Source organism: Agelaius tricolor, unplaced genomic scaffold (genome assembly GCF_023055355.1).
Source record: "Agelaius tricolor isolate 1412-34295 unplaced genomic scaffold, bAgeTri1.0.p SCAF_11, whole genome shotgun sequence".
NCBI lineage: Eukaryota > Metazoa > Chordata > Aves > Passeriformes > Icteridae > Agelaius > Agelaius tricolor.
The window spans coordinates 14,814,962-14,842,874 of NW_027269271.1; the positions used below are offsets into that span (position 1 = coordinate 14,814,962).

Sequence of the window (27,913 nt, forward strand, 5' to 3'; positions counted from 1 at the left end):
TAAAGTCCGAACTCTTTATTTCTTTTTAATATTAACTCTTTTTTTCCTTGTAAAGTATCATGATAAAGTTCTCAAACTGTTACCGGGACATGTGCTTTGAGTAAGTAAGTAACCAAATAAAAATTTAAAATTAATTGTATTATAAGTTTCAAGGTTATTTCTAACAAAGGTATCTCCAGGATATGAGTAGATGATGAACTGGATCACAAGTGCTGTTAGCACTGTACACGTGGAGAAACCAAGGCACACTGAGCTTGAATGGTGATTGTACTGGAGAAGAGTGTAGAGTTAGGGCTGTGTGTTCTCAGTGTCCTCATCAGCAAAATGGTCTGTTTCCTTCATTTTGTGAATTTATTGTTTGAGTTTCCATTAAAGCTAAACTGCCTCAGGGAAGGATGAAAAGATTTAAAGCTTGTATCAGCACATATCAAAAAAACTGGGAAAATACAATACTACTGAGTTGGGCTGGAGTTTAACTTCTTATCACATAGTTTGAGCATAGATTTTTTGCCTTCAGCCTGGTCCTCCATCAGTTAAGAAGCTTAAAATGAATGTGGGAGAAAATCCAGGCTTTGGGTGCATGGTTATAGTACGGGGGAAGCACAAATTACCTTCTTGGTAAACATTTTTTCAGTATGGACATGTAGATTTGGTGTATATGTGTGGTTTTGCATTTGTTTTATCATGTAATGCACATTTTCACTCAGTGATTTATGTGCTTTATCTTCATGGAAACAACTCATGGTTTCATTTTCACAAAATGCCTACTGGTGGCTAAACTCACAGTGGAATAAATTCTCATTAAAATTAGGTAGCTTGCCCCAGATAAACCAAAGTTTGTGTTGGGTTAGCATCAGGATTTCTTTAATGCAGAGTTTTTTCCAAAGTGGCACTGAGTGGAAGCACAGTGATTCTCACAGAGTGACAGTACTTTGGAGGAAGCCATCATGACAGGGCATGGCTGCTAAGGGGCATTGTGCTTCACTATTCTGTTGCCTGTGTTGTCATTTTGCTTCTCAGGGTGCTTCCCCATCTATAAATGAGAAAGAACACTAGTGAGTAGTCTTAAGAGAAAATTTGGGCATCTTGATATAAACCTGACAAAAATTTTCTGTGTGTGCACGAGAAAGAGAAAAGAATATATGGTGTCTGCCTAGTGTGGTGTTCACAATACATTTAGCATGGACAGGTTATTTTCAGACTCTGCATGAGTTGCTGTATATTGATGGGTGAAGTAGGTGATGCTGTGAAATTATTGTAATTTTAGTAAAATAAGTCTGGAGTTTATTTTCATTGTGTTAAAAATAAATGTACCTTACTATCATGGCATTTCAGTCCAAAAATACCTGAAATGGGTTAGTGCATGGACTGCCTGGCCTAAGTAACTGTAAGTCATCACTTCAGTTACTGGGCTTGTAGTCATATTGGTCTGATTGTACATTTGTACATGTCACAGAAATACAACAGTTTGGGAATTGGGCCCTTTCTGTTCAAGTGTTTGTGGGCTCATCCATCTGAAGAATTTGCATGGGTTGGAAGCTCTGTTCAGTTCAGCAAGGGGAATGCTTCTCATCTGTACTACATTTTATTTTTTTTCCTCTGCAGGGAATAAATGCCAAAATTGCATTCTAAAGGGGAGGGGGAGAGGAAGTTGAAGGGCATGTTCACTGGTGATTAGACTGGTTAGATTATGACATCACAGTTTGATGTAAGCTGGACAACTACTGTAGAAACTGCTTTTACCTGTGATCTTGGTGCAAGTCAGAAAAACATTACCAGACCTCTTCCACCACCCCACTTTTAGGTTTTCATACAGCAAAATAGTTTCCTTCCTTCCCATCAAGTCGTCATTTCTCTCCTTCCCTAAAGCTAGTTTATTGCGAACATGTCTTGGCAGAAAAACAGAAGTTTTATGAAACTGCACAGAAAGAAGGTTTTATAGGTGCTACTCAGAAAGTAATTTTTTTCTTTATATTTGGTAGCTTTTTCAATTGATTTTATAGCCTAGGAATGTCTTTACTCAGCAAGTGAAAGTAGTGAGAATTAAATCAATGAAAAAAGATCCCAATCCTTTGTGATTTCCTGTCAGAAAAGATCCAAACCCCCCTTAAATATCTACATATGTGATTTTATATAATGTGTGATTTAAGAAGTGATGCTTCAGCTTTTTCTCTGAGTTAGTTATTCAAGCAATTGAATAAGTGAAAGTTATGGATAAGAAAACACTTATGCAAACAAATAACCTTACTTGCAAGAGCTAGGAGTGAGTGTGTGTTAAGGTAGTGAAATGGAGGAAGCCAGAGCAGTAATGATAAATACAAAAACAGATCACTTGCGCTTGGTTTGAGATTTGAAAAGATCTCAAACCAAGAGATCTTCAAAAAGCTTTAAAGAAGATGAAGTGATAGAATGAAGAGTTTAAATATTAGTAATTTTTGTATTTCTAAGAAGAAAAATCCATGTTCTTATTACTTCAGCCAGTTGCTGGTTTATTCCTCTCACTTCATGAAAATATGGTTCACATATTTTGGGTCACTGCCACCAAACCACAGGCTGTTCTATGGTTTGCACTAGGTTTGGATGACTGACAAAACTCACTGAAAAACAAGTGCTATTTGTTTTCCTGTGCCTAGTATTTAACGGGAAATCAGGAGGCTAAATTTCCAATCACTGGTTAAACAGACCCAGATGTGAACAGAGTGCTCTGCTAGGAGAAGAGTGAGGAAGGATAGGAAATGCATGACTAGTGATAAATTTGGTATAAATAGTGACCTTTCACTATTCAAAGTAAAAGCATAGATTTTCAGTGTTGTGTAACAGTGTGAAGAGGAATTTAAAAGGACCTTTACATTACTGTAGAATCCTGAGTTTGCTTTTTTTTATAAGTCTTCCTCATTCTTCTACTCAGGAGCTGGAAATAATCCTGTAGTTGCCCTTTTCCACTTGGAAAATTTCATATTCTCCCTTCTCATCCCCACACTGTTTCCTTGCCTTTTGAAAAAAATGTGAAAATTGACATTTTGTGTCAAATTAAAAGCAGTGCTTAGTAAACAGTAACTCTTACTGTGCTTTTCACAATGGTAAATTTCCCTGTAGACTTTGTCTCCTGGCATGATTCAAACCTGGCAAAATACTGCTTTTCTAAAGTCTGTATAAATGGGTTATTCTCAGCAATATTAGGGGGACCTCAGGCTACCTGTGGTGGTGATTCTTGTGAAAAGAGCAGAAGGATTTGATCAGCAGTAGGAATGGCAGAAAATGACAGAGTAGTAAATAGATGCTTGAAAATAATGGATGTAAAAGGAGTTTAAGAGTACAATAACCCTAGTAAGGCATCTTTAATTATCCAGGGGAGTATAGTAAAAACATTCTGTATGTGTGATGTCCCAAAATAGGGAAATTTTATGATCTATAGCTACCCTCTGCTTTCACTGTAATCACTTCAGCTTGGGCAGAAATATTTCAAGAATACCAAGTTGCCAGTAAATTTCACAGGAAACTAGGCAGGTCCTTGTGCCTTAGATTCTTCTTTCTCAAGACTTCAAAGGCCTGCATTTTTTTGGGGAGCTTGGTTTGCTAGGAGTGTCACAGAGTTCGTACTAGATCCCACGTGATTTAAGACAGGTTTCAGAACTCAACCCTTACTGTTTGGTGTTTGTTTCAGCTGTGGGAGTGGGCTGTCTCTGTGGGTCATTGTTCCAATCAGAACTCGTGTTAGGAGTGGGGACAGGCCACTTCTGATGATGCTGCCTCTTGTATCTCCTGCTGATCTTTCTCATTGCTGCCTCTGACTGCTCTCAAGCATTCCTCCTCCTCCTCCTGGTCCCTCTAGGAGCCCAGAGCCACCACTTTCAGACCAAGATAGCTGCTACTTAGGAAGATGTGGACTTTAAGTTAATCCAGCCTTCAAGAGTGAGGAAACAAAGACTGTTGGGGCATTTAGTGGTTGAGGTGTATTCCCAAACCAATCTTGCAGGAGGCTGAAGGACTGAAACAGGCACCTGTGATAGTCTTTTTTCTTCTGTATGGTCATGGCTCCTTCTTTTCTTTGCTTACTTCAGTAAACAGGGGGTTTAGCCAGTGGAAGTTTACAGAAGCAGGCAGTGGATTTTGGCAGACTACTGGTGTTAGTGATGTGGAGATAATAAATCACAACAGGTTGTTACTGAGTCACTGATTCCAGTGGAAACTATAGCTGCAGTTGCATAGATAGGCTTTAATTCTCCTCTCATTTCTTCCACTAAATTGCCTTTAACTTGAAACAGAATCCCTGGAAAAGCTTCTGCTGCCTTATTTTGCTCATATTAAACAAGTGTTATGTTGAGTCTATTAAGATGTTGTTAAATTAAGTGGGCAGTTACCTGTGTGCAATTAATAAACTCCTGCTGAGCATTAAACCTTGGTACCTGATTTCCCCTTTCCACAGATTTTCTTGTTTCTTTATCATTCTAGTAACTGTTCCTTAGGGATTTTGAAATTTCCACGTGATTTGACACAGATTCAGCTTTGATAGAAAATCCCAGGATCTTTTTCCTACATATATAAAGATACAAAGATGTGCAGGAGTCTGCTCTCTGATCTTGTACGGTTCTGCTTTCATCCTGAGAAAACATTGAACAGCATTAATTATATAAGGATCTTTGGTAGGTGCAAAACTGAGTATCTCCCAGGAAGTTGAATTAAAATCTAAAATGTATTTAAGATAATGTTCCTCATGTCTATTTTTTCCAAAATGTGAGAACTGGAAGTGGAATTTTATCATGACTGCATGTGGTCTTGAGAAGACTAAAATGAAACATTTTGTCATTGCCTGAAACCATCACACCTCTGTGGCTGTAAGGACTATGCAAATTTGATAGGTGATTCATAAGTGTGGCATGTAATTTCAAAAGCAGCATGTTTCTTATTCACTTGAAGAGAATTGTTCTTTTGATGATTAAAGTATGTTGTATATGGGTTTATGAACAACAAAAGATGCATTTTTGACTTTTGGAATCCCTGATATTTCTCCATCTGTGGCTTTATTTTTCCTCTGTAAGAGGATGAAATTACATCAAAGTACAATACCAACAAACACCAGCTGACTCTGATCTCCATGTAGGCTGCTCCAGTAGTTGGTTCAAATATTCTCATTTTATCCTGAGCAGATATACTCCTCTCCTACATGTTCTACACAGGTCTGATACTGTACAGCTCAGATACAGATATGAAGGATGCTGCTTCTTTTCGTCCTGGTATATTTACCTCCATCATGGCTGTAGGGGTGATCAGGTGGTCCTTGTGCTGGCAGGCCCTGGATGGGTAGTGGTGTGGCTGTTGTGAGAGGAGGGATTGGTTCATGCTGGCTGGCTGTGCACACTTACCTTTATACCCTGAGTCATGGCCCAGGGGTGCCCACCTCTCTCTCAAGGCTCAATTATCAACTTGCTTCCTACTTGGGAGTTCTGAATTATAACTGTGTTAAATACTTAAAATGTTATAAGGCAAAGTAAATATCCCCTTGGATCAGATTCAAAGAAAAAAAAAAGGCAATAAATGTTTAAAGGGAGAGAAGGAAATAGGTAAAATAAGAAACAGAATGTGCTATTTTGTGTGTGCAGTATTCACACTCACCACTGTATATATTTGAGATGACTCAGGTTTGGTTCTGAGAGTTGTTCCCTCTGGGGAATAGTACCTCATGGCATTTGGCACTTCTTCCAGGTAACTGATGTCCTGAGCTGCCATGGCAGCCTTGCAAGGGTGTTTTATTCATACTGGGAACTTTTCTTAAGGGATGTATGAAGGCTGTTTTTGCTTTGTTGCCCCAGCATGAGGGGTGTATGTTTCCTTGATTTGGAGTGGTGCAGAGAAAATTTCAGGCCCTGTTTTCCCCAGTGGGCAGCAGGATAGTAGAGTATGCAACCAAAATTTGTTCCTAAATATGTTTTGTTCTTTGATGGAATGCTCAGGTTTTGGTAGCATATTTTCAATATCCTATGCTTGATCCTCATTTCCTCTGAGGAACAGCCCTCTGAACTGTGGTGCTTGCTGTGGTTTGTGGCCATGGCCAGTATCTTACGGTCTTGCAAACAGATTTTCCAGGTCCAGCTTCTTCATTTAGTCTCAGAAAAGTGACAGGACATGTAGGTTTACTCAACAGCAGAGGATGTTTCCAGTGCAGTTCCTTTTCATGTCCTCACAACAACTGGAAGAAATAGAGCTGGGGCACTTTTTCCACTCTGCAACCTCAGAAAGTAACCACTAAAGGAGTTGAAGGGAGGAGATAAGAGTGTCTGTGGCAGCAGTCTCTTAATCAGTCAATCAGTGCATAATTAGTGCTCAGATAAAAATTAGTTGGTTCCCAAATATTTAAAACATTATTAGGCTTTAATGCTTTGCATTATCCTAAGCATGTTAGATTTGCTTTTGATTTGTTCTGAAGAGTAAGTAGTTAATGTTCGAGGCAGGTGTTGAAACAGTGATGGTTGCCTTTTTTGGAAGGGTCTGTTGAATTCTTTCCAGAACAAATAACGTGCTTGGCTCACTTAACCTTGCCTTAGGTCTGTGTAGTAAAAATCCCAACATTGGCAAGCACAGCAGAACTCTGCAGTCCTTTCTAAAACCTGGGTAGTGGAACCAGAATTTCAAATAGACTTTAGTATGTGATTGAAAAAAAATAAATATGATAAGTTTCATGTTTGTTTCAAGATGTTTACTGTGTGATCACTTAGTGAGAATGCTTGTGCCAGACTTTCTAGTTGCTCTGCTTTCTGTCTGTCGGGTCCTCCCTTGAAACACGTGGCCACTGTGATAGGATCTGTCCCTCAGGAAGACATTTGTCATGCTGCAGGATGATGAAAAAGGTTTTCAAGTTTTAATTAGTAATAAATGAAAAACCAAGTGTATTCTGAAGAAGACAGCTGTTGTGTTAGCATACATTTAACTATCTCAAATGAAAAATGCAGCAAAAATGTATTATTGTAAAGTAATCAATTTCTTTGATTGTTATTTAGAAGGAATAATATTTTCTCTCATGCTGTCTTGAAAGGTTTAAAAAGACACACTGATGCTGCTTTACCCTGATGCTGACCATAAAAAAAAAATGTGTAAATGAAAACCAGCTACTACTCTTACTGGATAAACTGTCTCTGAGACTGGAATGCCAACATCTATTCAATATTCCTGCAAAATAATCACTGATTAAGTCCTTAAATCCTGTGAATTTCACGCATGGGAGGTTTTTCTAGTTAGGCCAAAGCTCTATGAAAATGTCCCACATGTCTCTGATATAAAAGTACACAATCCAGCATGACCTGGCATGTGCTGTGTCAGTGCCATCCTCTGAGACTGTACACTTGGAATTTACACAGAATTTGATATGCTAGGAGCATTGTAGAGATGCTCCATGAAATCAGCCTGTGGCATAGGTGCTTCTAGGTGGTGAAAATGCAAAGTGGAAATGGGCCATAATCACCTTCAGTCACTGCAAGTGGGTATGAGAGGTCACATCACTTAAACGTGCTACGTGTCTGCATGGATAAATGTACCACATTAAAATGTGTTTTTATTCCCATCAGGTGTCTGTAGGTTCCGTTGTTCAGTTTGAGAAGGGAAACTTCTCCTTGTCAGCAGAAACAGAAGAAAAGTTTTTTCCTGAGAAAAATGAACATCTGCTACAGTGGGCCCAGAAGGAATATGGAGCAGTAACATCTTTCACTGAACTTAAAATATCAAGAAACATCTACATTAAAGTAGGAGAAGGTAAACCAGAACAAAACCAACTGAATTCATAGACACTTTCAGATACTGAGAATATGTTGCTTATATTTCACTTATTTTAATTTTTAAACATATGAAAGGGGAAGCAGAGAAATAAGGGCAAGCCTAAAGACCAGATATTGGGTTTAGGAAACTTTTAATGGATTCTGGTTCCATAACTTCATGCTCATAAATGTGGATGCAATTGTTCAGAGTCTTACAGGAGTCAAACTTTGCCTTTTAAACAGAATCAATTACTCATGGTGATGGTTTGGGTGCATTCATTTGAAGAAGTAGAGACCTTGAAGTAGGGGGAAATTTCTAGAAAGACCTGAGTTACATTTATTTTTTTCATTATTTGCTTGTATAAGGATCAGGCTTCTTTGGGCACAGAATTATTGCTTTTATCACCAAACTAAGTTACCTTAGTCTGTACTGACATATTTCATCCCAAGGAGAAAGATTTCCTGTCCCTCTGAGCCACATGCCAGATTCTTCAGGTGGCCTAGTGCAGGTGAGAGAGGACTCCAGCTCCTTAGGGACTTCACACAGGCCTGTACTGGGGTGGGGCTCAGGCTGTAGCTCCACAGCTGAGCGGTGTTGGCACAACATAACTGTGTGATCCTCTGCAGAAATATCTCTACAGAAACTCCCAAACAGCTGAACTAATTGGTTACAGGAAAGAAAAAACCAACAAAAAGCCTTCAGTGGACAAAACATTCTTTCCTAACCACATGTATCTGATAATTTGATTTCCTGACATAGGAGGTTTACCCCCCAAATTCAGAATATGCCTGAGTTAGTTTTATCCAAATCCTGCCAAATTTGTAGAGGATTCCCTTGTGTGGGGGCTTTTTTCTTGGCTGTACTTGGCACCAGTTGTGGATTCTAATGCCAGAAAATCATTCAGAAATATATTTCTTACCTTATTAAAATGCTCTTGAAACATATACATGGGAGTAGTGGTCTCTGCATTGTGGAGAGAAATATTTAATTAGATACGTTGAAAAAGCCAGATAAAATTTTGTTTGTTGATTTGCATGTCTCCAGTCAAACCAGGAGGCTAAAGAGGAGAGTTTTGCATCATCTTTAGAATGCACTAAAACACAATTTAATTAGGAGCAAGTACACAAAATGGAGCTTGGCAGGCAACCAAAACAGACAGTTTCGAGAAGGCTTCTACAAACCAGCTCAGCTGTAATTGTTTGATTTTGATTTAAATTCTTGGCAGAAGGGAATATGTGTGTATGTGGGGGGGTTATGCATGTGCTCAGGGGTGGGGACAGGGTCAGTTCTTGAACTGCAGAGTCGTGTGAGGAGTTCTGTGAAAACCACGTGGGATGTGCTCCTGGTTTGCTTCTCTGCAGAGTGAACAATGGAATCACTGGATTTCACAAACCACAGCATGCAGTGATGTACAATGTAGGCTTTTCATGCAAAACTTACACTCTCGTGAGATTTAGGAAGGTACCCCCAGCTGACAGTCTGTGAATCACTGCTGGAATTGCTCATAATCTATAGGTGGCCACACAAAGCAGTTCCTTGCAATGTGACTGATACAGAATCTGATGGCTGTATTCATATAATTGTCTACATTTCAGCTTCACTCGAGTTAGACAAATCTGAATCTGGAGGATGTAACATTTTAGAAGTGTGGGCTGTAGCTGAATACAGAAAACAGAAAATGCAAGCCAAAGGACAGAAAGATCTGAAGAAGGCTGATCTTTCATAGAATAAAGCTGCTTCTGATACCATGGGTCTCTTAAGTCACTTTTGAAACTGCAAATGAAAGGCAGCTGAGAGCACTAGCAAACTGGATCAGGGCCAAGTGCATCTGAATCCTGTTGATTCTAAAGAGTGGCTGATCAAATACTGCAGGGATGGTGATCACAGCAAGAATTTTAAGAGGCCAGAATGGGGGTGTGGAGGAAGAGGGCACAAGAAGTGGGGTTCTTGTTCTTGCCTTAGTTTGTGTAATGAAGGAGAGGGCAGAGAGACTGCTGTGATAATCATTGCCACATTCTAGAAAGCAGGACTGCTCATGGTGACAGTGCTCTTGGTACATGTTTTACAGCAGAAGTCAGTTTAATTCCTCATGGTTCAGTAAGACATGATTGACCAAGTCAGGAAGTCCTATCAGTTAGCTAAATGTTACCTAATGCATCCAGCATCACCAGTAAATCCAGGGCAAATATGCTAGCCTGGAGGGACTCTAATTTCAACACATTTCTTAGCTAAATAAGAAAAAAAAAAGCTTTAACAGTAGCTAAATTGGAAAATGTACAGTTTATATCCAGACAGTAACACTGTGCTTCTGTCCTGGCAGAAGCTGAAACATCAGTCCTGACTCTGAATTTATAGCCAGTACACACCAGTGCACATATCCTGCATGCCATGCTTGCTTGGTTTAATGCTGGCACATGGTCCCATTGTGTCTGCTTAGCTCTGTGTCCTGCTGCAGGATCAGCACTGCCTAGAGTTTGCATCCTCCTTCCCTGATCCCATTTCTATCCTGGCATTAAATGCTAGCCAAGGTTCTGATCTCTGTTGTGCTAAGGGCTAGCAAACTGTGAAATACACATAAATAAGCCCTACCATCAGGGTGCCCAAGGAAAATTCCAAACACCTTGCTTATGCCCAGATCAGATTTTGAAAGGCAAGCTCTGCTCGGATGGGATTTTTATTGCTGCATCCAACTGCTGCTGCCCAGGGTGCCTGTCTTGGGAAGTGACACTTGATTAACAGTGCTCATTTGCACAAAAACCTCCTCAGGGTGATGTTAAGCTTGGATATTCAACTTCAGCCTGTGGAACCTGTGGATGACACCTAATTTGTGCAGAACAGAGCAGACAGTGCCTGTCCTCATCAGTAAAACAGAAGTGCTGCACACAGAAGGGACAGATCCTGGTGTGCAGTGCTGTGTGTCCATCCAGGCCACCTGGCACTCACTGAAGGAGGAGGTGGCTGCCGGCCACTGCTCACAGCTCTGCTGCCTTTGGCCAGCAGGGCCCCCTGGCACCCCAGCTGCTGGCCAGAGACCCTCTGCTGAGGGGGTTGCCTGCAAACCCCACGTCTGATTCCCTGTTGGGAGTCTGGGGAGATTAGAGAGGCACAGAATCCATAAACTGACTGTTTATTGGCTGGTTTGGTATGTTTTTAATTGATTGCAGACACCTGCAGTCCCTTTCCAAAGTATGTAGACAGCCCTGCAACTAACAAAGAGGAGGATGTGTAGTGAGCAAAGAAAGCTGAAAAGGATCCCCTTTTCTTTTCTGCTCCAGCCCAGTTTTAGTAACTGGTGTGGATGAGAGTAAATTCGTTGTGGGGTGCATGTCAAGTAGCCCATGATAGAGTTGAAATCTGCTGCAGAGGAAAAGCTTGCTATCGAGTGGGGCCCAGGCTGGGGACTCTCTGTGCTTCTGGCATCAAGAGCAGCACTTCTGGAGAGCTCCAGAGATGCCTCATGGAAGTGCCAGGAGCAGGAACTGAGTTCTTTGCAATGGCAAATGATAGCACGTGTGGTACTTACCCACAAACTACTCCAGAACTGCTATTTTATGGCCTGAATCATGTTGTACAGCAGTTAAGAAGAAAATACCTAGTGTCTGTGTGTGTGTATATATATATATTTAAAAATTTAAGCTCAGCATAGACCATTTGGGATCACTTTCCATTCTGTGCTGTTGTGGGAGGAGCTGACAGAACTGCAGCTGCATTCAAGGCTAATCTGGCAGGGCACACACCAGATGTTAGAGAAGTGCTTTGCCTGGGCAGTATGAATAGCCACAGCCTTATACAGCTTTAGTAACTTCTGCAGGGGACACAACAGGGTTAATATTCAAAGGCTGCTTTGTGTAAGAGCAGGAGAAGAAACTCCCCTGATTGTTTCTGTAGAGACCAGGGTCACAGGAGTCTCTGGTCTTCCTGCAAAGTTGGGTAGCACACACAAATGCACTTCAGAGGTGACATTTCAGTTCTCATTTAGAGAGTGCATGGCCTCAGCACAGCTCATAAGAGTTTCTTCACAGTTTTGTGTTCACAATTCATGCTAGTTGATTTGATTTATTTTCTTTTGGTTTTTTGGGATTTTTTTTGTATCTTGCTACTGACCTTAATAGGAAAAGTCTTTCTTGTACAGCAGTGGTCAAAGACCCAGGCATGTGGAATTGTATTCTTACAGGACTTCAAGTACTTGAACATGGTACTTAGTCCTTCTATGTATTGTGACAATTCATATGTCAAGCTATCTCAGAAAGGCAAAGTGCTCCTGATTTTCAGTAGAAACAGTATTTCTTGGGGTACAGTAGTAGAGGCTGTGCATGAGAATTTTATATGAAGTGGCTATTTTTTATGGTTTGCATTTTACACTAGTGGCTCTTCACCCAGAGGGTGTTTGGGCACTGGGACAGGCTCCCCAGGGCAGTGGTCACAGCAGCAGCCTGACAGAGTTTAAGAAGCCTTTGGACAATGCTCTCAGCCAGAGTGTGACTCCTGGGGATGGTCCTGTGCAGGGCCAGGAGTTGGACTCGATGACCCTTGTGGATCTCAGCACATTCTGGGGTTCTGTAATGCTCATATTCAGCTTTTTGGTTAAAACCAAAAAAGAGATTGAATAGTTATGCTAGAATTTCATTATTTCAGCTGTGCATATTGTTATCAGATTTTCTTAATATCAACAGCTTAATATCATCATAGTTTTCTTGGAGCTTTTAATTTTCCACGTGCAAGAAAAATGCAATATTTGTTGCTTTCTAGACAATACTGACTCTGACTACACAATATATAGGAAATACATTAAGTAAGGAAATGGAAAGTACTTTCTGTAGTATTTAAAAAATGGTAAGTTTATAATAACAAGAATAAAACATTTTCCACAGGGAGAAGGAGTTGATTCCAAAAGTTATCTCAGAATAAATTGCAATAGAAAGAAATTTTTTATAAAATGCAAAGAACATATGAAATGTATTTCATTGATTTTGAAAAGTTTTTCACATATTTTTCCTCAGAATTTTTTTCAAAATTCTCTTTACAGGGACTTTCTTTCATTAAGTGTTTAAATCCATAAATAATAACTGTTAGCAAGTTGATGTATTGGTGCAACAGTAATCTCCTTTTCAATATGATGATTTGTCATATGTGCTTATAATAGATGGTAGGGACACCTTTCATCAATACAGTGAACACTGAAGTTGATGAGGTATGTGCATACATCTAAGCTGACATCTGTATTTAAAGGTCCCTATGCTTTCTTTTTCTTTCCCCCTCCAGATCAAGTTTTTCCTCCCTCGTGCAACATAAAGAAGAATTTTCTCTCTTTAAATTACCTTGCGGGATACCTACAACCAAAACCAGCAGAGGGGTGCCTTATGTCTAACTTAGTCCAGGAAAGAGAAGTTCATATCATTGAACTGAGTACTCCAAATTCCAATCCTAACAGGTAAAGTATCATCTAAATAGACTGAAACTGTTTGAAGTAATAGCTAAAAACTTCACTTGTCTTACAAAAATCAATTGAAAGTAGCCATTTCATCCTTAAAGAAAAGCTTGGGCTTTAATACTTTGCTTTAAATAGAAATTGGTTCTTCAGTATGTAAAGATTTTGAATTCTGCTTCATAATCACAGGGTTTTTCTGGACAAGACTGCAAAGCAGAGCTTTTATGGACTGTGTACTGCTCCCCTTCTTGCTCAATCCCATTTTTCCAAGGATAAGGTGAATAAGAGAATATCAGTAAGGGCAGTATCTGACAGGGAAGTTTTAAGGTTAGACCACTGTATGAGAAGGTGAGACAGAGGTTTAAAGTAATCTTGAGTTGTCACAGGTATGGATGACTGGCAGCAAGGTCTAGGACAGTGGCTCCCAAACAGTGTCCAGAGGCTGCAAGTGATCTGTGGTCTATGGTAAGTGTTCCACAGCTGCTCTGAAGATTCACAGCAGTATTTTCTGTCAAGTTTCCAGTTGAGTTTAAGGGATAATTTGATAATTATGAGACATGTTAAGAGTTGACAGTGGTGCACTGACTAAAAAACTTGTTAATTGCTGGTTAGGAAAAGTAACTCTCTGTACATATTATGAGGATTTTCTAAATTGTAAAAAATACCTTTGGGAAGTAAGACATACAGAATACTCATCTTTTACTGGTCTTTCCTAGATCTTAGTGGGAGAACATAAGTTTGCTTCAGATAGGAAGAGGTTTTCCAAGTATGACTAAGGGCCAGGTATGATTGCTAAAACAGAAATTTGCTATGAAACTTAGATGGTTACAATTTCATCAGAGATAAGGTAGAATTAAAATCCTGTCTGCTTACTGCATTCACTGGATATCTGGCATTGTCTGGTTCTGCTCCTCATGCAGCTGCATGTGAATGCATCCTATCCCTAATGAGAAATCCACACAGGGAGATGGAGGTGGGAGGAGGTGTTTTTGTGAAAAGGATAATTCTCATTGCAAGATGTTGAACCCAGAGCCTGATAATTTTCTCGCATAATAACCTGGGGAGAGTTAGAAAGTGTTGAGGTGGAGTGGAGTGGGTAGTGTAGTGGGAGGTGGAGTTAGTAACCCCAAATGATGATGCAGCCCCATCCTGAACAGAGCTGATGCTAAGCATCCTTCCAAGTCCCTTGTAGTGCTACACAATGACAGCTCTGGTTCCAAGATCTTGGCTTTGGGTGATAGCACAATAGGAATTTGCTTTTGAGATGGTAACACTGCAAAAAGTTTAAATGTTTTGCTGTTAAAAGTAAATAAAAAAGTAAAAAAAAAAAAAGTAGTAAGTTACTTTGTTCTTAGTTTTATGTGTTATCCACAGCTATCCTTATGAAGTTTAAAGCCCCAAAGAAACATACAGAAGCTGAGCTGGGCATGTGTAAACTGCAGGAGATAGATCAGAGGTCCCAAGATATACGAAGGCTCAGTGTAGGATATTAGTTGGAACCTATTACACGGAGATGAGCACGTTCTTGTAATGTATGGCCCCATAAGATGGTCTGGAAGTGTAGGTTTTTCTGTTGAATTGGTATTTTGCATGTTGAGATGTTATTGATGGTAAGAACCCATTTGCTCTACTTATTTTACTGTGATCTTGAAAATCTGGATAGTTTTCATCTATTTTCCAGCAAGCAGTAGGCTGGACATCTGGGTTTTTTTCTTTTTAGAGTAACTATATACCCAGAAGTAGTGGAAACTGAATACACTGCTTAATTCCTCAAAGCACGCAAGATCTTAAGCAAAGTCATTCCACAATTTAACTGTTTAGGCAGAGACACCCCCCAGTATAGTACTTGTGGTTTGGGTTGGGTTTTTTATGCATGTGTGTTAACCTGTTTGTCTTCTTTACTTTTTTTTAAGGTATTATTTTAAGTTTTAATACAGTTATAGCCAGAGGAAACTGAAACAGTTATATTTAGGCACTGTCACAGTGAAATAAGAAAATTACGTTTACTTTAGAAAGCAACCTGCTAGTCATATAACTTACCTGCACTAAATAATAGGTGAATTGAGTGGCACGCTTCCTGTAAATAAGAGACAGAAATGTTTTTTTTTCTGAAAAGTACTTGTTTCTATTGTTATGCAAAATCACTTAAGTGTATATTGAATAACAATCTGTTTTGCACATGTTGTGTTGCCCGGGATAATATCCAGCATTTTAATCAGCTGGCCAGACAGTGGAAACATGATGGATTGGAAGAAGGTTGATAGCTGAAAATTTCTGGCATTCTGTTCTAACTTTCTATTTTCCACTTACAGTGCTCTCCAGGTGGATATAATCGTGGACATTAAACCATCTCAGCCAGGCGCCAGGCTTGTCAGGGACGTGGTGCTTATCCTCAAGTGCAGAAAGTCTGTCAATTGGGTTATCAAATCTCATGATGTCCAGGGAAAGCTGGAAGTGATTGTAAGTTAAGGCACCTTTAGTTTTTGTGGGCTATCATAATGCAACAGTATAGAATCCATTTAAATTTGATATAGTGCTAGACCATGTTGATTTCTGAATGTTTTCTCTTAGCTGCTTCTTTTTAGTAATTACTGCATTTTAAGGAGTAAATGCATAAACTTTTTATTCTCATTAACTTTCAATATATGGGCTATAAAACTGACCAACACATTGCAGAAGCCAGGTGGTTAGAACAAGGATTTAGTCTGTGTCTTTTTGATTTCTGTTGAAGCACCCTAAACACAGAGTAGGATGTTCATTTCTCTTTTTGCTGTTACTTTGGTGCATGGATCAAGAGGTTCATGTCAGAAGTTGGAACAATGCCTTCAAGTGCAGAATAGATAATACTAGATATGCAGCACACACCCACATCCCTTTAGAAGTGGAAACTCCTTTACTTGTGCTTGTAGTAGTATCTATCCCTTTCCCTGCCAGTAGTTCTGTCTCCAGTAGGTGTTTGGTCAAATTGACCTAACTCTCCTCAGACAGCAAAAAATGATTGTTTTTCAAGTTAAAACCAGGCTCTCTAAAGTTAAACTTCTTAAATTACTGGAGATGCTGATTCATGTTGATTTTTGGTACAGACTTTGTGGCTTAACACACTTTCTACTAAGAAAATATGTGTTCCCTTGCTCTGAAATAAATATAATTGAACTGATCTTGCAGCCTATAAATTTGTGGCCTATTTCCATCTTAAGTGATCAGTTAAGAGCACATTGTGCAGTTGAGCTGAATGTTTGCTCAGGACCACCCATGATCCTCACAATTAGCAATTTTTCAGCAATTCAGTTACATTTTCAAACTCCAGTTCTTGGTTGTTATAGCAATTTTCCTTTGCTTAGTTGCTTTCTGCTTGTAATCTGTGCAGAGGAAATTCTGGCAGAATTCAAAGGCTAATTGATCTGAATCTCCCAAGAAAATAGATTGGTAAGGATTTCATAGTAGCTTTGGAGAGTGAAGGGAAATAAAGGAAAGCTAATTTTGGTGTTGCTCAGAAAATTTAATGGAAAAATTATCAGGGTGGATGATGAAGTTCCCTCTTGACCCCTGACACATATTTATCTTACAGACAGGAGAGGATGTTCTGGTCATTCTGTAGGTCTGAAATAGTCCTTAAAGAGAAAGGTCAAGTTTGGTTGCTGAGGATTACCACTCTTGTAAGCAGAATGATGAAAAACAATGCTTGACTTCAAAGTTTCATCCTAGGTGATGACATAAAATTCACCACTGTATATTTGGGCATATATGGATCTACTTTCACAGGATAGAGAATTGTGCTGTAGTTCACACCATGCTAGGAAACAGCTCACGTGGTGTATTTCATGTCCATAAAGCTGTCACTTTGTGGATGATCAATTTCAACAAGACAATTTCTACAGGTTTTTAAAATTTTTTAAATGCTGCACATGAATATAGAAAAGCAAGACTGCTTAAAAAACTTTATTTTTAGAGTTCTTCTTTATTAATTATTGAAAATATAAGTAAAAAGTATAATTAAAAATAGTTTCTGTAATGAGTGGCAGAAAGTAATATTTTATTTAGATTAACAGAAAGAGAAAATAATACATTAAATATATACAGAAATGTCAGTATTTAAAAAACTTTGGATTCATGTTAGGATTTTGAGTAACTAGTTTACTACTTCATTTATATAGATGCTTCATTTTCTGAATATGTGTTCATTTTCCTTTATTTAGAGGGGGTAAGGGAGGGAACTAAACTCCCCCATGTCATTAAAAAGTCTGCAAATCCAGCATTTAGCATCTTTTCATATCTCTATTAAGCTGAATGCCTTTCCAAGCCCAAATTTAGACAATGCATAAAAACATTACTAAGCAATTAGGTAATGTTTCACAATGTTCTTTTTATTAGTTGAAGCAGTTCCATGCACTTCAATTTTCCTAACTTCTTGCCCTCACTACGAATTAGAATTGTCTTGAGGGGATTGGCAAGCTGAGAGGGAAAGGTTAGTGCTAAGCTGCCTCAAACCCAGTACTGTAAGTTACTGAGGTCCAAGTTCACAGACAAAAAATGAGAAAGATGTTTTAGGTCATAGAGCTCATCTCCCAGCTTACTGTGTCTTTTGGAACTCTGCAAGCTGGTGTCCCTCTGCAAAGCTGGGAGCTGTGCAGTGAAGTTCCAGAAAGAAAATAAGTTTGAGGGGCAAGGAGTGAGAGAAGTGCAATGCACAGAACAAACCCTTGAGTGTTTCAGGAGCTTGGAGGGACAGTTGTTTACCTGAGAACACCATTTCTGAAATGGTGTCTGTTCTGACAGACAGGTGGGGGCTCAGATTGCCTGCTTTCACTCACTGTGTGTGAGGCAGGGCAGGGGAGTGAAGGGAGGTCTATTCCTGCCAGCCCTCGTTCTTGCTTTTGTTTCAGTGGGGCAATGCAAGACTGAACATTTACAGGCTCACTGTGGAGTGGAGGGGTGTAAACAAGCCCTGGAAATGCTCAGGTGCCAGCTAGGACAGTAAAGTTCTGAGATAATATTTGTTCAGCTGTCTCCTCATGACAGAAAAGTAAAGAGATGGAGCAAAGTTGGGTTAGCATAATAACTCCTACCAGTCAAAGCTGTGTGGTAATATGAACATACATGATCAGTAGTGTCCAGATTTGCACCTTGTTGAAGATCAAAGATTAGTTGATCCCAAATGGTCATGAGGCACTAAAATTAGGATACCTGTTGCTCCATTTTTGTTTCTTATCTTCAGTGACCTTTGGTGAGCATTGATAACTGTTCTGGTAACAGTATCCTCAAACCAGGCACTCTGTACTTAAATTTATCTTTAACTTCAGTTGTGAAGCCCCAAGTGTTTAAAGGCTGCAGAACTGGGTCTTTAGGAAGAAAGGAGGGAAGGAGCTAAAGATACATTATGCCATTCTGTCAGGACTCTCTACATGCTTTATTCACTTGTTAGTTTAAAAACTCACTTTGATGTCAAGTAGGGAAGTACAGCTGAGCCCTCTGACCTGTGTAGTGTGTCCATAGGAGCACTAAGAGAGATCTCTCTAGTCAATCTTCTGGTGTTCCAGAGTGAAAGATTTAAGATTTGTTCACATTGAGGAAAAACCAGTGGGGATGAAAAGAAGATGCAGCCTATATGATGGAGAAGGTAATCAAGCATGGGAATGAAAGTGTTTGTGGAACATTCCATGGTATCAGCTGCATTAGGAAATGCATTTCAATCACATTGCAGGAATGGCTGAAAAGTGGGTCATTGTGCCTTTGCTGCTGCATCTATGTTCAGCTTGTTCTGCAGCCGTTGATGTGATTGTTACAGTGATAATAGTAATGCTGTGACTGTAAGAATAAATGTATATGCATTTAGCTTTGGTGTGAATGGATACATGTTAAAGATGCCAAGCTGCTGAATACGTGTTTGTGTAATACGAGTGAATATTTTCAAACTGCCTCTCTAACAGTGAGAGATACTTGTTATATTCCTTTCACTTGCCCATTTGGACAAAAAAATTTGATATTTTACAAAACATTTACAGGAAAATGAAAATTCTTGAAAATTAAGTGGTTGTGTGGCTCATTTATTTATTTAATAATTTAGCATGTTCATTCATAAGGTCAGCATGTGCATTTATGAGTTTGCTGTGTCAATGAATTTGTGTAAAATTTGTATTGTTAATTAATTTTAAAATATTTTCATTTACAGAAAGTAAATATTGTTTTTTATGTAGTTTGGCCATGCATAAATGTGCATGCTCTCACTTATTGCCCTATTGAGTGTTTAGTTCAATTGTGTTTAACAGACTCTACTTTGGAGGAGGCACACAGCATTTCTAGGGTGAAGCTCATTTCAGACACAGCCTGTCCTTGGTGCCAGCTGACTTACAGCATTAGCTGCTATCAGCTCTACTTCATGAGCATGCTTTTTGCCTTTTTCAGTAATGCTCATTTGAACAAAGGTTTTCCTTTATCCAGCTTAAGTAATGCTCAAATCCAAGAAATTAGGAGACATTTGAAAATTCATTTGTCATCTTGAGTTCACTTCAGGAGTAATTTCAGATCAGTTTTGAAGAAAGTATGGCCTTACAAAAGGCTGTAAATATATCTCTGTCTCAGTTAGGGATGAACAGTTTCTGATTGCCTTGATTAGCTGTACTCCAGGCAGAGGCTGAGAGGAAGCAGAGATTTCTTTTCCATCTGTGCAGCAGTTATGTGCTTAAGGTGGCAGGGTTTGCTTTATTTCCCAGGTGTCCTCAGGTTGCTGTTACTTAGTAGATTAAAACAGAATAAAAAAACAGGGTTCAATCACTGTCACTCTTCCATTTTAAGTATCCTTTAGTGGTAAATCACAAACCAAGTTTTTCTTTATTTACAGACATCAAATAGTATTGGTTTTGGAAAAGAAACAGAACGATCCATGACTATGAGTAAATCAGTAATACCCGACCTTCCCTCATCACATGAGAGTTTGATCAAGTGGGCTTATGAGCATAATTACCGTCCAGTTATTTCCTACACGAAAGCACCTGTTGCTAACAGATTTCATCTGCAACTTGAAGATATAGGTAAGTTTGAAGATGAACTTTTAGCATATACAAAAAGCATATCATGTGTTTTTAGGAATACAATTACTTAAATGGTGTTTTCTCAGTTTTGAAGCTTTGATTTTGGCTGTTGCACTTCTTTTGCTGCTTGTCATCAAGAATGCTGGTAATATCTATGAATGATGGTTGCAAGTAATAATCTGTGGCTTTTTGATTAGAAAAGTCCAGGCAAAGTTGTGTTATTTCCTGAAATTTGGTGGAATTAAATGTTTATAGTTTATCCAATGCCCAAGACTTCATAGCTGATGGTACCCAGTGTTCACTGAAATAGATGTCAGCAACTGGATATCTTGTTAGTTGATAAATCCAGCTTTGATTTTTTTTTAGTGTGTTTTTTCCAAAAGTATGAGCCTAATGTTTCCTTGAGACGATTAAATAAACATTGCAACTGTTTACAGACATGAGTGGCTTACCAAAATGTCTGAGCAAACAGAATAAATACAACTATTGAAAAAAGAATGGGTATTTGGCCAAAGTAATTGCTGATGTGTGTCCATTGAAGCTAGCAGAGCAGCATCTGTTTTTTTCACTAATTCTGAGTTTCAAACACTGAAACTATTGGTTTACAATTTTGATAAAGCTTACGTTCACATTCATGTTATCAATTGCACTCTCATGGGCTCTGTCCTCAGCAGTCATGTGTATAAGCTGAGATATAGTTTCCTCATTTGCTCACTCTAAAGTTAACTCTTATTTAGCTTCATTCTGGTTATATAAGTAATTTCACAACAGTAGTGACTGAATTTCTGATGGGTAAGGTAGTGGAAGAATTTCACCTAATGATTTGCACTTAGGCTCTTTCAGCAGTACCAAAATAGTATATTGGATGAATGTGATGTTTCTTTTATCGTGCTGGATCTTTTACATATAATAGGTCCACTCGTCAAAAGTTTATTTTCAGCTCTTGGTGAGAGAGATTTCTGACAGGGACTAAGTACACCAAGATTAGATGCCTCAGTAACAACTAAACTCTTAGTTGTAGGAGTTGTGACTACCTACCTGAAAAGTGCAAAGATTCTGCTTTTAATGGCCTTCAGGAGCTCCCTTTATGGATAATATTTTTTTGTATGAAAATTATTAGTTCAGGATACTTTTTAGGAAAAATATATAATAAACTAATGTGGATTTGTTTGGTTTTGTGGTTTTTTTTTTTAGAAGAGATGAATGATGAAGAAGACCATTCTCTTCCTCCAGAGCTGACAGAATTGCTGGGTGCTAACCCACTGCCAGCTCCAAAGAATACTGATGGCCTGACTTTTCCATTTCACATTAACAGAGGAAGACATGACACAGTGGGAGAAGAAATCTTCCCATCCAGGCATTCAGTAGATACATTAATAAATCATGACTTCGGGCATTCCCTCTCAAAACATAAAGAACCTGAAGAAGTTCAGGGCAGTGCTGATATGGCCCTGTCCATAAAGTGTGATGACAAAGTTATGACAGTAGCTGTAGAAAAAGATTCTCTACAGGTTGGTGTGATATCTTATTCTCAGAACTGGAGAGGCTTTTTTGGACAGCCCATTTTATTTGCATTTTGATTGAAAAAATAAACATTCAAAGTCCTACAGCCATCACCACACAACCCCCCCAAATAGTTTGGTGAGGAAACTATACTGTGGATCTTCTTTGCCATAACTCAGGACAGTGTTTTCTCTTCCCAGCAATCTGGTGGTTTTTAGAGGGATTTCTGATTGAAGGTGTGCATGGTTGATTTGTCAAAAAATTACTGTACTCAGCCATTAGTCTGAGTTTTTAGTTTCCAAAGAAGCTGCTTTTGGTAGCAGTGTGAGACCTAAATAGATCTAAAGATCTGTCTTTACTATCTACCAGCTGATAGATTGCTTTGTGTCCATTTGTCTTGTGGAAAAGGGCCTGAAACAGCATTTTAGCTCATTTCAGACCAAACAGAGTCAGCATTATTAATCAGCAGATTAATAATGAACCTGTTGTTTCCCTTTTTTCCATGTTACATTTATTCCTTGTGTGCCATGTGTAGCAGCATTTTGCGAGTGCCCTTGCCCTGCTGTCGGTCCAATGAGCTTCCCTTGCAGCAGCCGGGCAGTGCTGAGCTGCAGTTCAGCAGGAGCCCAGTGCTGCTCTGCCCTGACAAAGCTCCTTTGTTCCAGGCCGGCGGCCACGCCCGCACCGAGCTCTCGCTGCTGGACCACTCCTGCAAAGCCAGCATGAACGGCACCCACTTCATCCTGGAATCCTCACTCAACAAGTGTGGCACTCGGACAGCATACATCTTCAACAAGATTGTTTATTTTAACTCTGTGAGTACTTACAAAGAGGATCCACCTTCTGTACTGCATGTCGTCGTAGTAACAGGAAGCCATTGCAGTTAGCTTTATCCTTCCTGCCCAGCTCAGTTGCAGCCACAGTCCCTGTATTCAAGGAGGTAGGAAGGCTGCACATCCAGTATGCTCCAGTGGTCAGATAGTATCCCAAAGGAAAACAGAGGAGTTTGAGTTAAATACATTTTACAACACGGCTGCCCTTTGGGGACCATCTGTACCAGTCTGTGAGAAGTTGCGCTGGTGTTCCCTGTGCAGCTTTGATCATCCATACATAATCAGAAATACATTGCTGTAAAGAGAAATAGGAGTGAAGTTTTCTAATTGCACAAAGCATTACCTTTAAATTCATACCCTGAATTAAGTGAAGTCTTTCTTCTAAAATTGTGTGTGAAAAAAGGCTTTTAAAATGTGAGGCAACGACATTATTTTTGCATGCTTTTCTCTTACAATCTGAATTTATATTTTTTTAGCAGTTGCTATATGTAATGAAGGGACTCTTGAGTACTTGTATATGAGTGATGATGCAAAGGAGCCCAGTTAGGTTGTAATCAACTGCTTCCAGATTGGCTCAGCTTATGAGTCAGAGTACAATGCAGATATTCTGGGTTCAAAAGTAATGACACGTTTCTCTTGCTGAGCTTTCCAGTACATAGAAGTAACTTTGGCAAATGATGGAAAGCCTGTGGTCCAACCCAAACACAGCTCAGGCAATCTGATCTGACCTGCCTGGTTAAAACTGTTCTATGCTAGCACCTAACTTTAGAAACAGTCCCAAACCAAGACAGAATCTTCAGCAAACGACAGAAGAGCACGGGTCTGGAGCTAAGTACTCTCATGGTCCCTGTATTCTATTATGGCCCAAAGTAAAGTGGTTATTTACCTACTCTCCTTTCTCCATCGTGTCTTTTAATAGTCTTGGCTATACCCTTGAACTCCCAATGATGTATGGGATTGCCCAGAATTTGGGAGTGTTTCTCCTAAAACACAGACACTCTGCAGTGGAGTGTCAAAGGGCGTGTGTACGTCATTTTTTAGCAGTTGCTCTAAGTCTAAGAAAACAAAGTTGAAATCCTGAGAGGGAAGGAACTAGCTGAGAAGCTGCAAGCATAAAGAGGCAGAGTGCAGAACACTGGAAAACAGAACTATAAATTTCCAGGTGAAGAAATGAAGACATATGAAAAGGATGATTTAAAAAAAAAGAGGAGAGAATTCAGTGAAAAAATGGGAGGAAAATGAGGAAGTAATATTATGGTTTGGGGTGTACACGTTTAAAAAAAAATTGCTGATGACAGAAAAGAAAATCCTGTAGTGACCCTAACATTTTTAGTGATTTTTTATGAGTACACTAAGGAGAACTGCTAGTTGCAAAATATCACTTTAGAAAGCCATTTCTTTTTTCAGTGTTGGCTATAGAAATACTAGAAATAGAATGGAAATGCTGGGCTGCTCATTCAGACACCAACACCCAGACTGGTGTCCTTCTTCACTGGCTCTGAAATCTGGAAAAAAACTCGGGCATTCTTTAATTATAAGCTGCATATCCTGCATGCTTAGCACAAGGCTGTTCAAGACATGCTTTCACCATTTGCTTAGCTGGTGCTCTTCTTGTGGCCTTTGCATTGTTCTGAAGAGAGCAGAAAATAACAAGCATGAGAGTGCTCTGTTATCACCTAATCGAATTTGTTTGCAATCCCTCTCTGTGCAGATTGTCATTCAGCTGTCAGCACCAGCTGAAGGCAGTGGCTTTGAAGATGAGGACATGGAATCAGGTGATAATGGATTTCCAGGGGATGCTGATGAGGGAGAGGTGCCTTTCTCAAGCTGGCCTGAAATAGCGGTATGTTACCCTCGGTTTTGCACCTGACAGTGAACAAATACCTATTGTAATAGGCCTTTCACATGAATTATATTAATTGTCTAGAAAATCATTTGTCTTTTAACACATTTCTTCTCACTATTGTTTCTTATGACCCTGTTGAAGATTTGCACTAAGTAGATGTAGCGTGGGTGGGCCTATATTGCACTACATAAGAAATTTCTCCTACCGCTCCTGACTCGGGATGTTACTGTATTTTTTTTCTCATTTTAGTTTAATTGCACACTGCACCAGCCAGAGGATGACAGAGGCATTTTCTGGCCTCCTGAACCACACATCACCAATGTGACCTTCAACATGGATCTGTACAAAACAGATTTATTCCTTGCTCCCTCCCAAGGACTCTTCTCTGTTGCCAAGAATGGGCCAGTATATGTAGAGGTAACAAACTGAAAAAGACTTCAAACTAGCAGAAGGGTTTTGCAAGGCTGTGCAACTGAGCCAAATCTGTTCTTGTCAGTTGAAAGGTTTTGTTGGGCAGCTGGTTCAGGCCTCTCTGATGCCTGCAGAGAACAGAAACTGGGGAATAAGAAGTAGGACAATATTTTGGGTAAAAAACCCAAAGGATTCTTGCAAAATGGATGAATTTAACTTACAAGGTGGATTGCTGATTCTTCCTAAATCTGCTTTTCCATACCAAAATTGAAGGTGGTTTCTGAGCTCATACTCTGAACTGGCATGTTCTGATGGGTTCCTTTTATTGTGTGTCTGAACCTCATCTGAAAGATGTAGAATTGCAAAAAAATTATTCCAAATGTGTGTCTTTCATATGCTAGTGTTCTCAGGTTCTCAGTCAATACAAATTGTGGTCTCTCTCCAGTCAGCTTAAAAACATCAGTTATAATCCTTTTGAATGCTGCCACATAAGAGATCTAGCAGATTTAGGTAAATAACACTAAAACAAAATCAACAGCTGGGTACCTTTGACTTCGGGTACATTTTGCACAATATTTCCATGTGTTGCTGAGTTGCTTATGAAATCTGTGGAATTTCACACCAATACAGTCAGTATTTTTAAAGATGCAGCTATGCGAACAGAATTTTGGATTTTCAAATAGTGGTAGACATTAATAAATGCAGCTTTGGCAATGAAGAAGTATTGCCAGTTTCTAGGCAAGTAAATCACAAGGTGTGAGCTATAGGGTTGTAAGACCAGGAAAAAGCAGCAGTGCTGTGCTGTGTTCCTCTTGCCCAAGTCAGTTCCTCTTTGGGAGCCCATGTTGCACATGATAAGCACAGTGACCCCTTTGGTGCAGTTTTCTTCATTATTTCAGTGTCCTTTGTAATTTCTTTTTTCTCTGCCCAGTGGAAAGTACTTAAGACAGCTAATGCAAAAAATAAAGTCTGTTACACTCAGTTAAGAATGTTTTTATAACAAACACTTAAAACCATCCACTTCCTTCATTGATCTGGGATGAATCCCCCTGACTCTGAGCCTGCTGGAGCTGTTTATTCAGACAGATGTTCTGATTTCTTCATCACCTTTCCTGGCAAAAGCCTTTTTATTCTGTTTTTCTTTCTTGCACAGTGGAAAACATATCAGTTTTGAACTTCAGTGACTCCATTTTTTAAGATGACTCTGGGTTTTTTCCCTCTTTTTTGTTTCTCTTTTGCATTTGTTACTAAGAAAAATATTTTTGGGTTTTGATAAACACATATTTGGTAAAAATTCTATATCTCCATTGTCCTTGTTTGGTAAGGGTTTTTTTGTGTTTGAATCTTTTGGATTCTGGAATTTTATTCTTTCTTCTCTGCTGTCGTTTTCTTACCATATTTTGATCTTCCATCTTCCTCCTGTGTTTCTTTTCTTTCCTTGAGATATCATTCATCTTTTTATTTCATTAACTGTAATATGCCTGTCCTACTTTCCATAATCTCTTTTTTAATTAGTTTACACCATCATCTTGTTTCCTGTCAGTATCTGTGGCTGACTTTTGTTCATCCATCTTTATTTCTGCTCTTTTTAGAAGATAGTCTTTCTGCTTAGATGCTTCAGCACATCCCTTCATCTCTAATTTGATTGCTGCTCACATAAGGGAGAGAGAAAAGGAGAAATGCTTTTATTCACAGCAAAACTCCTAGAATCCAGAAATTACTGCATAGACCACACAATTTGGCAGCCTCTTCCTTAAAGATACATGCAGCACATATGGATTAAATATGCATATAAGGCACATTTCTTCTAAGAAGATTTCTTGTGGAACTGTTTCATTGGGCAGTGTTAATGGTTGGATAAATGCTTCTGTTGTTTATTAAGAGCAACGTGCCTCATTTGTTACAAATTCCATTTATTTTTTCCTTTGAATTATTCTGTAGCATTTATTGTCTGCATTCCAATCCAGCTGAGCAACATCAGGGCACTGGAGGCATTCAGTCTTAATTATTTTTCATAAAAGAATATGAATTTCAAACTTACAATAAGCTAAAAGGATCCTTTCACAAGAAATGACGGCTTTTTAGGAGGCTCCGTCACCCCCTCCAGCCCAGGAATGCCACCCACACATCAGACCATGACCTCCTCTCTGCCTTTGCATTCCTCTCTTGGCTGGGGGTGGATTCTCTGTTGTGTCTGTTGCCTTTTTTTTCCCCTGTTTTCATTATAATTTTGAACAGATACAAAACCATGGAATTAGTGATTGATTTCCATAGAGCTCTGTTGTAGCCTGTGTGCCTAAGGGAGGCACTGCCATCTCAGGTGGCAGACACAGACATCACTGTGTGCCTTATCTGGGGGGGGGTTCATCTGCTTTCAGAAAGATAAGGGATTGCTGTATTTATGCATGGTTATGCTATTAAACAGCTGCTGGTTTTGAAACCACAGATTTTCTGTCTCTCAGTTTGACAGCTTACCCTTAACATTTAGCCTTCAAAATACTGCAGATTGGAAATGGCACTGGAAAACTGCTTAAAAAATTGTTGAAAATATTAATGAAATGTGAACTAAAAATGTCATTTCTGAGATCTTGCTGTCTCTTTCTTTAATACAGGTGTCTGTGACTAAAGCTGACAGATTGCTGGGCTTTGCTATTCAAACGTGCTTTGTTTCCCCGTTTTCAAATCCAGATAGAATGTCTGACTATACCATTATAGAAAACATTTGTCCTAAAGATGAATCTGTTAAATTCTACAGTATTGAGAAAAAGAACTTTCCAATACCACATGCACAGAAGGACAGAAAAAGATTTAGCTTTGTGTTTAAACCAATGTTCAACATCTCACTGCTCTTTCTTCACTGCGAGCTGACTTTGTGTACAAATAAAGGCAAAGATACTCAAGGACTGCCAAAGGTCAGTAATTAATTAAATTTATCAAAACTTCTGATTTAGATAAAAACAGTGTATTTTTTCATCTGAATACTGAAGGTAATAAATAGTTTTCTATGGAATTGTCTAATGAACATGATATCTCTAGGCTCAGAGTTTTAGTAGATAAGAGTTATTATACTGTGCATTTTGACTACATAATTTGCAGTTGCTGTTTAAATTTCTTTAGG

At 39.1% G+C, this 27,913-nt stretch overlaps 1 protein-coding gene across 1 annotated transcript in view; it reads left to right on the forward strand.

The window, feature by feature from the left end:
- TGFBR3 (transforming growth factor beta receptor 3) overlaps positions 1 to 27,913 on the forward strand; it is a 108,739-nt gene that overhangs the window by 64,234 nt on the left and 16,592 nt on the right. Inside the window, exons 5-13 of the mRNA XM_071436307.1 lie at positions 7,560 to 7,743; positions 13,009 to 13,177; positions 15,487 to 15,634; positions 20,013 to 20,202; positions 21,397 to 21,713; positions 22,371 to 22,520; positions 24,250 to 24,381; positions 24,634 to 24,801; positions 27,408 to 27,707. Coding sequence (XP_071292408.1) covers positions 7,560 to 7,743; positions 13,009 to 13,177; positions 15,487 to 15,634; positions 20,013 to 20,202; positions 21,397 to 21,713; positions 22,371 to 22,520; positions 24,250 to 24,381; positions 24,634 to 24,801; positions 27,408 to 27,707 — 1,758 coding nt within the window. The remainder of the gene's footprint in view (positions 1 to 7,559; positions 7,744 to 13,008; positions 13,178 to 15,486; positions 15,635 to 20,012; positions 20,203 to 21,396; positions 21,714 to 22,370; positions 22,521 to 24,249; positions 24,382 to 24,633; positions 24,802 to 27,407; positions 27,708 to 27,913) is intronic.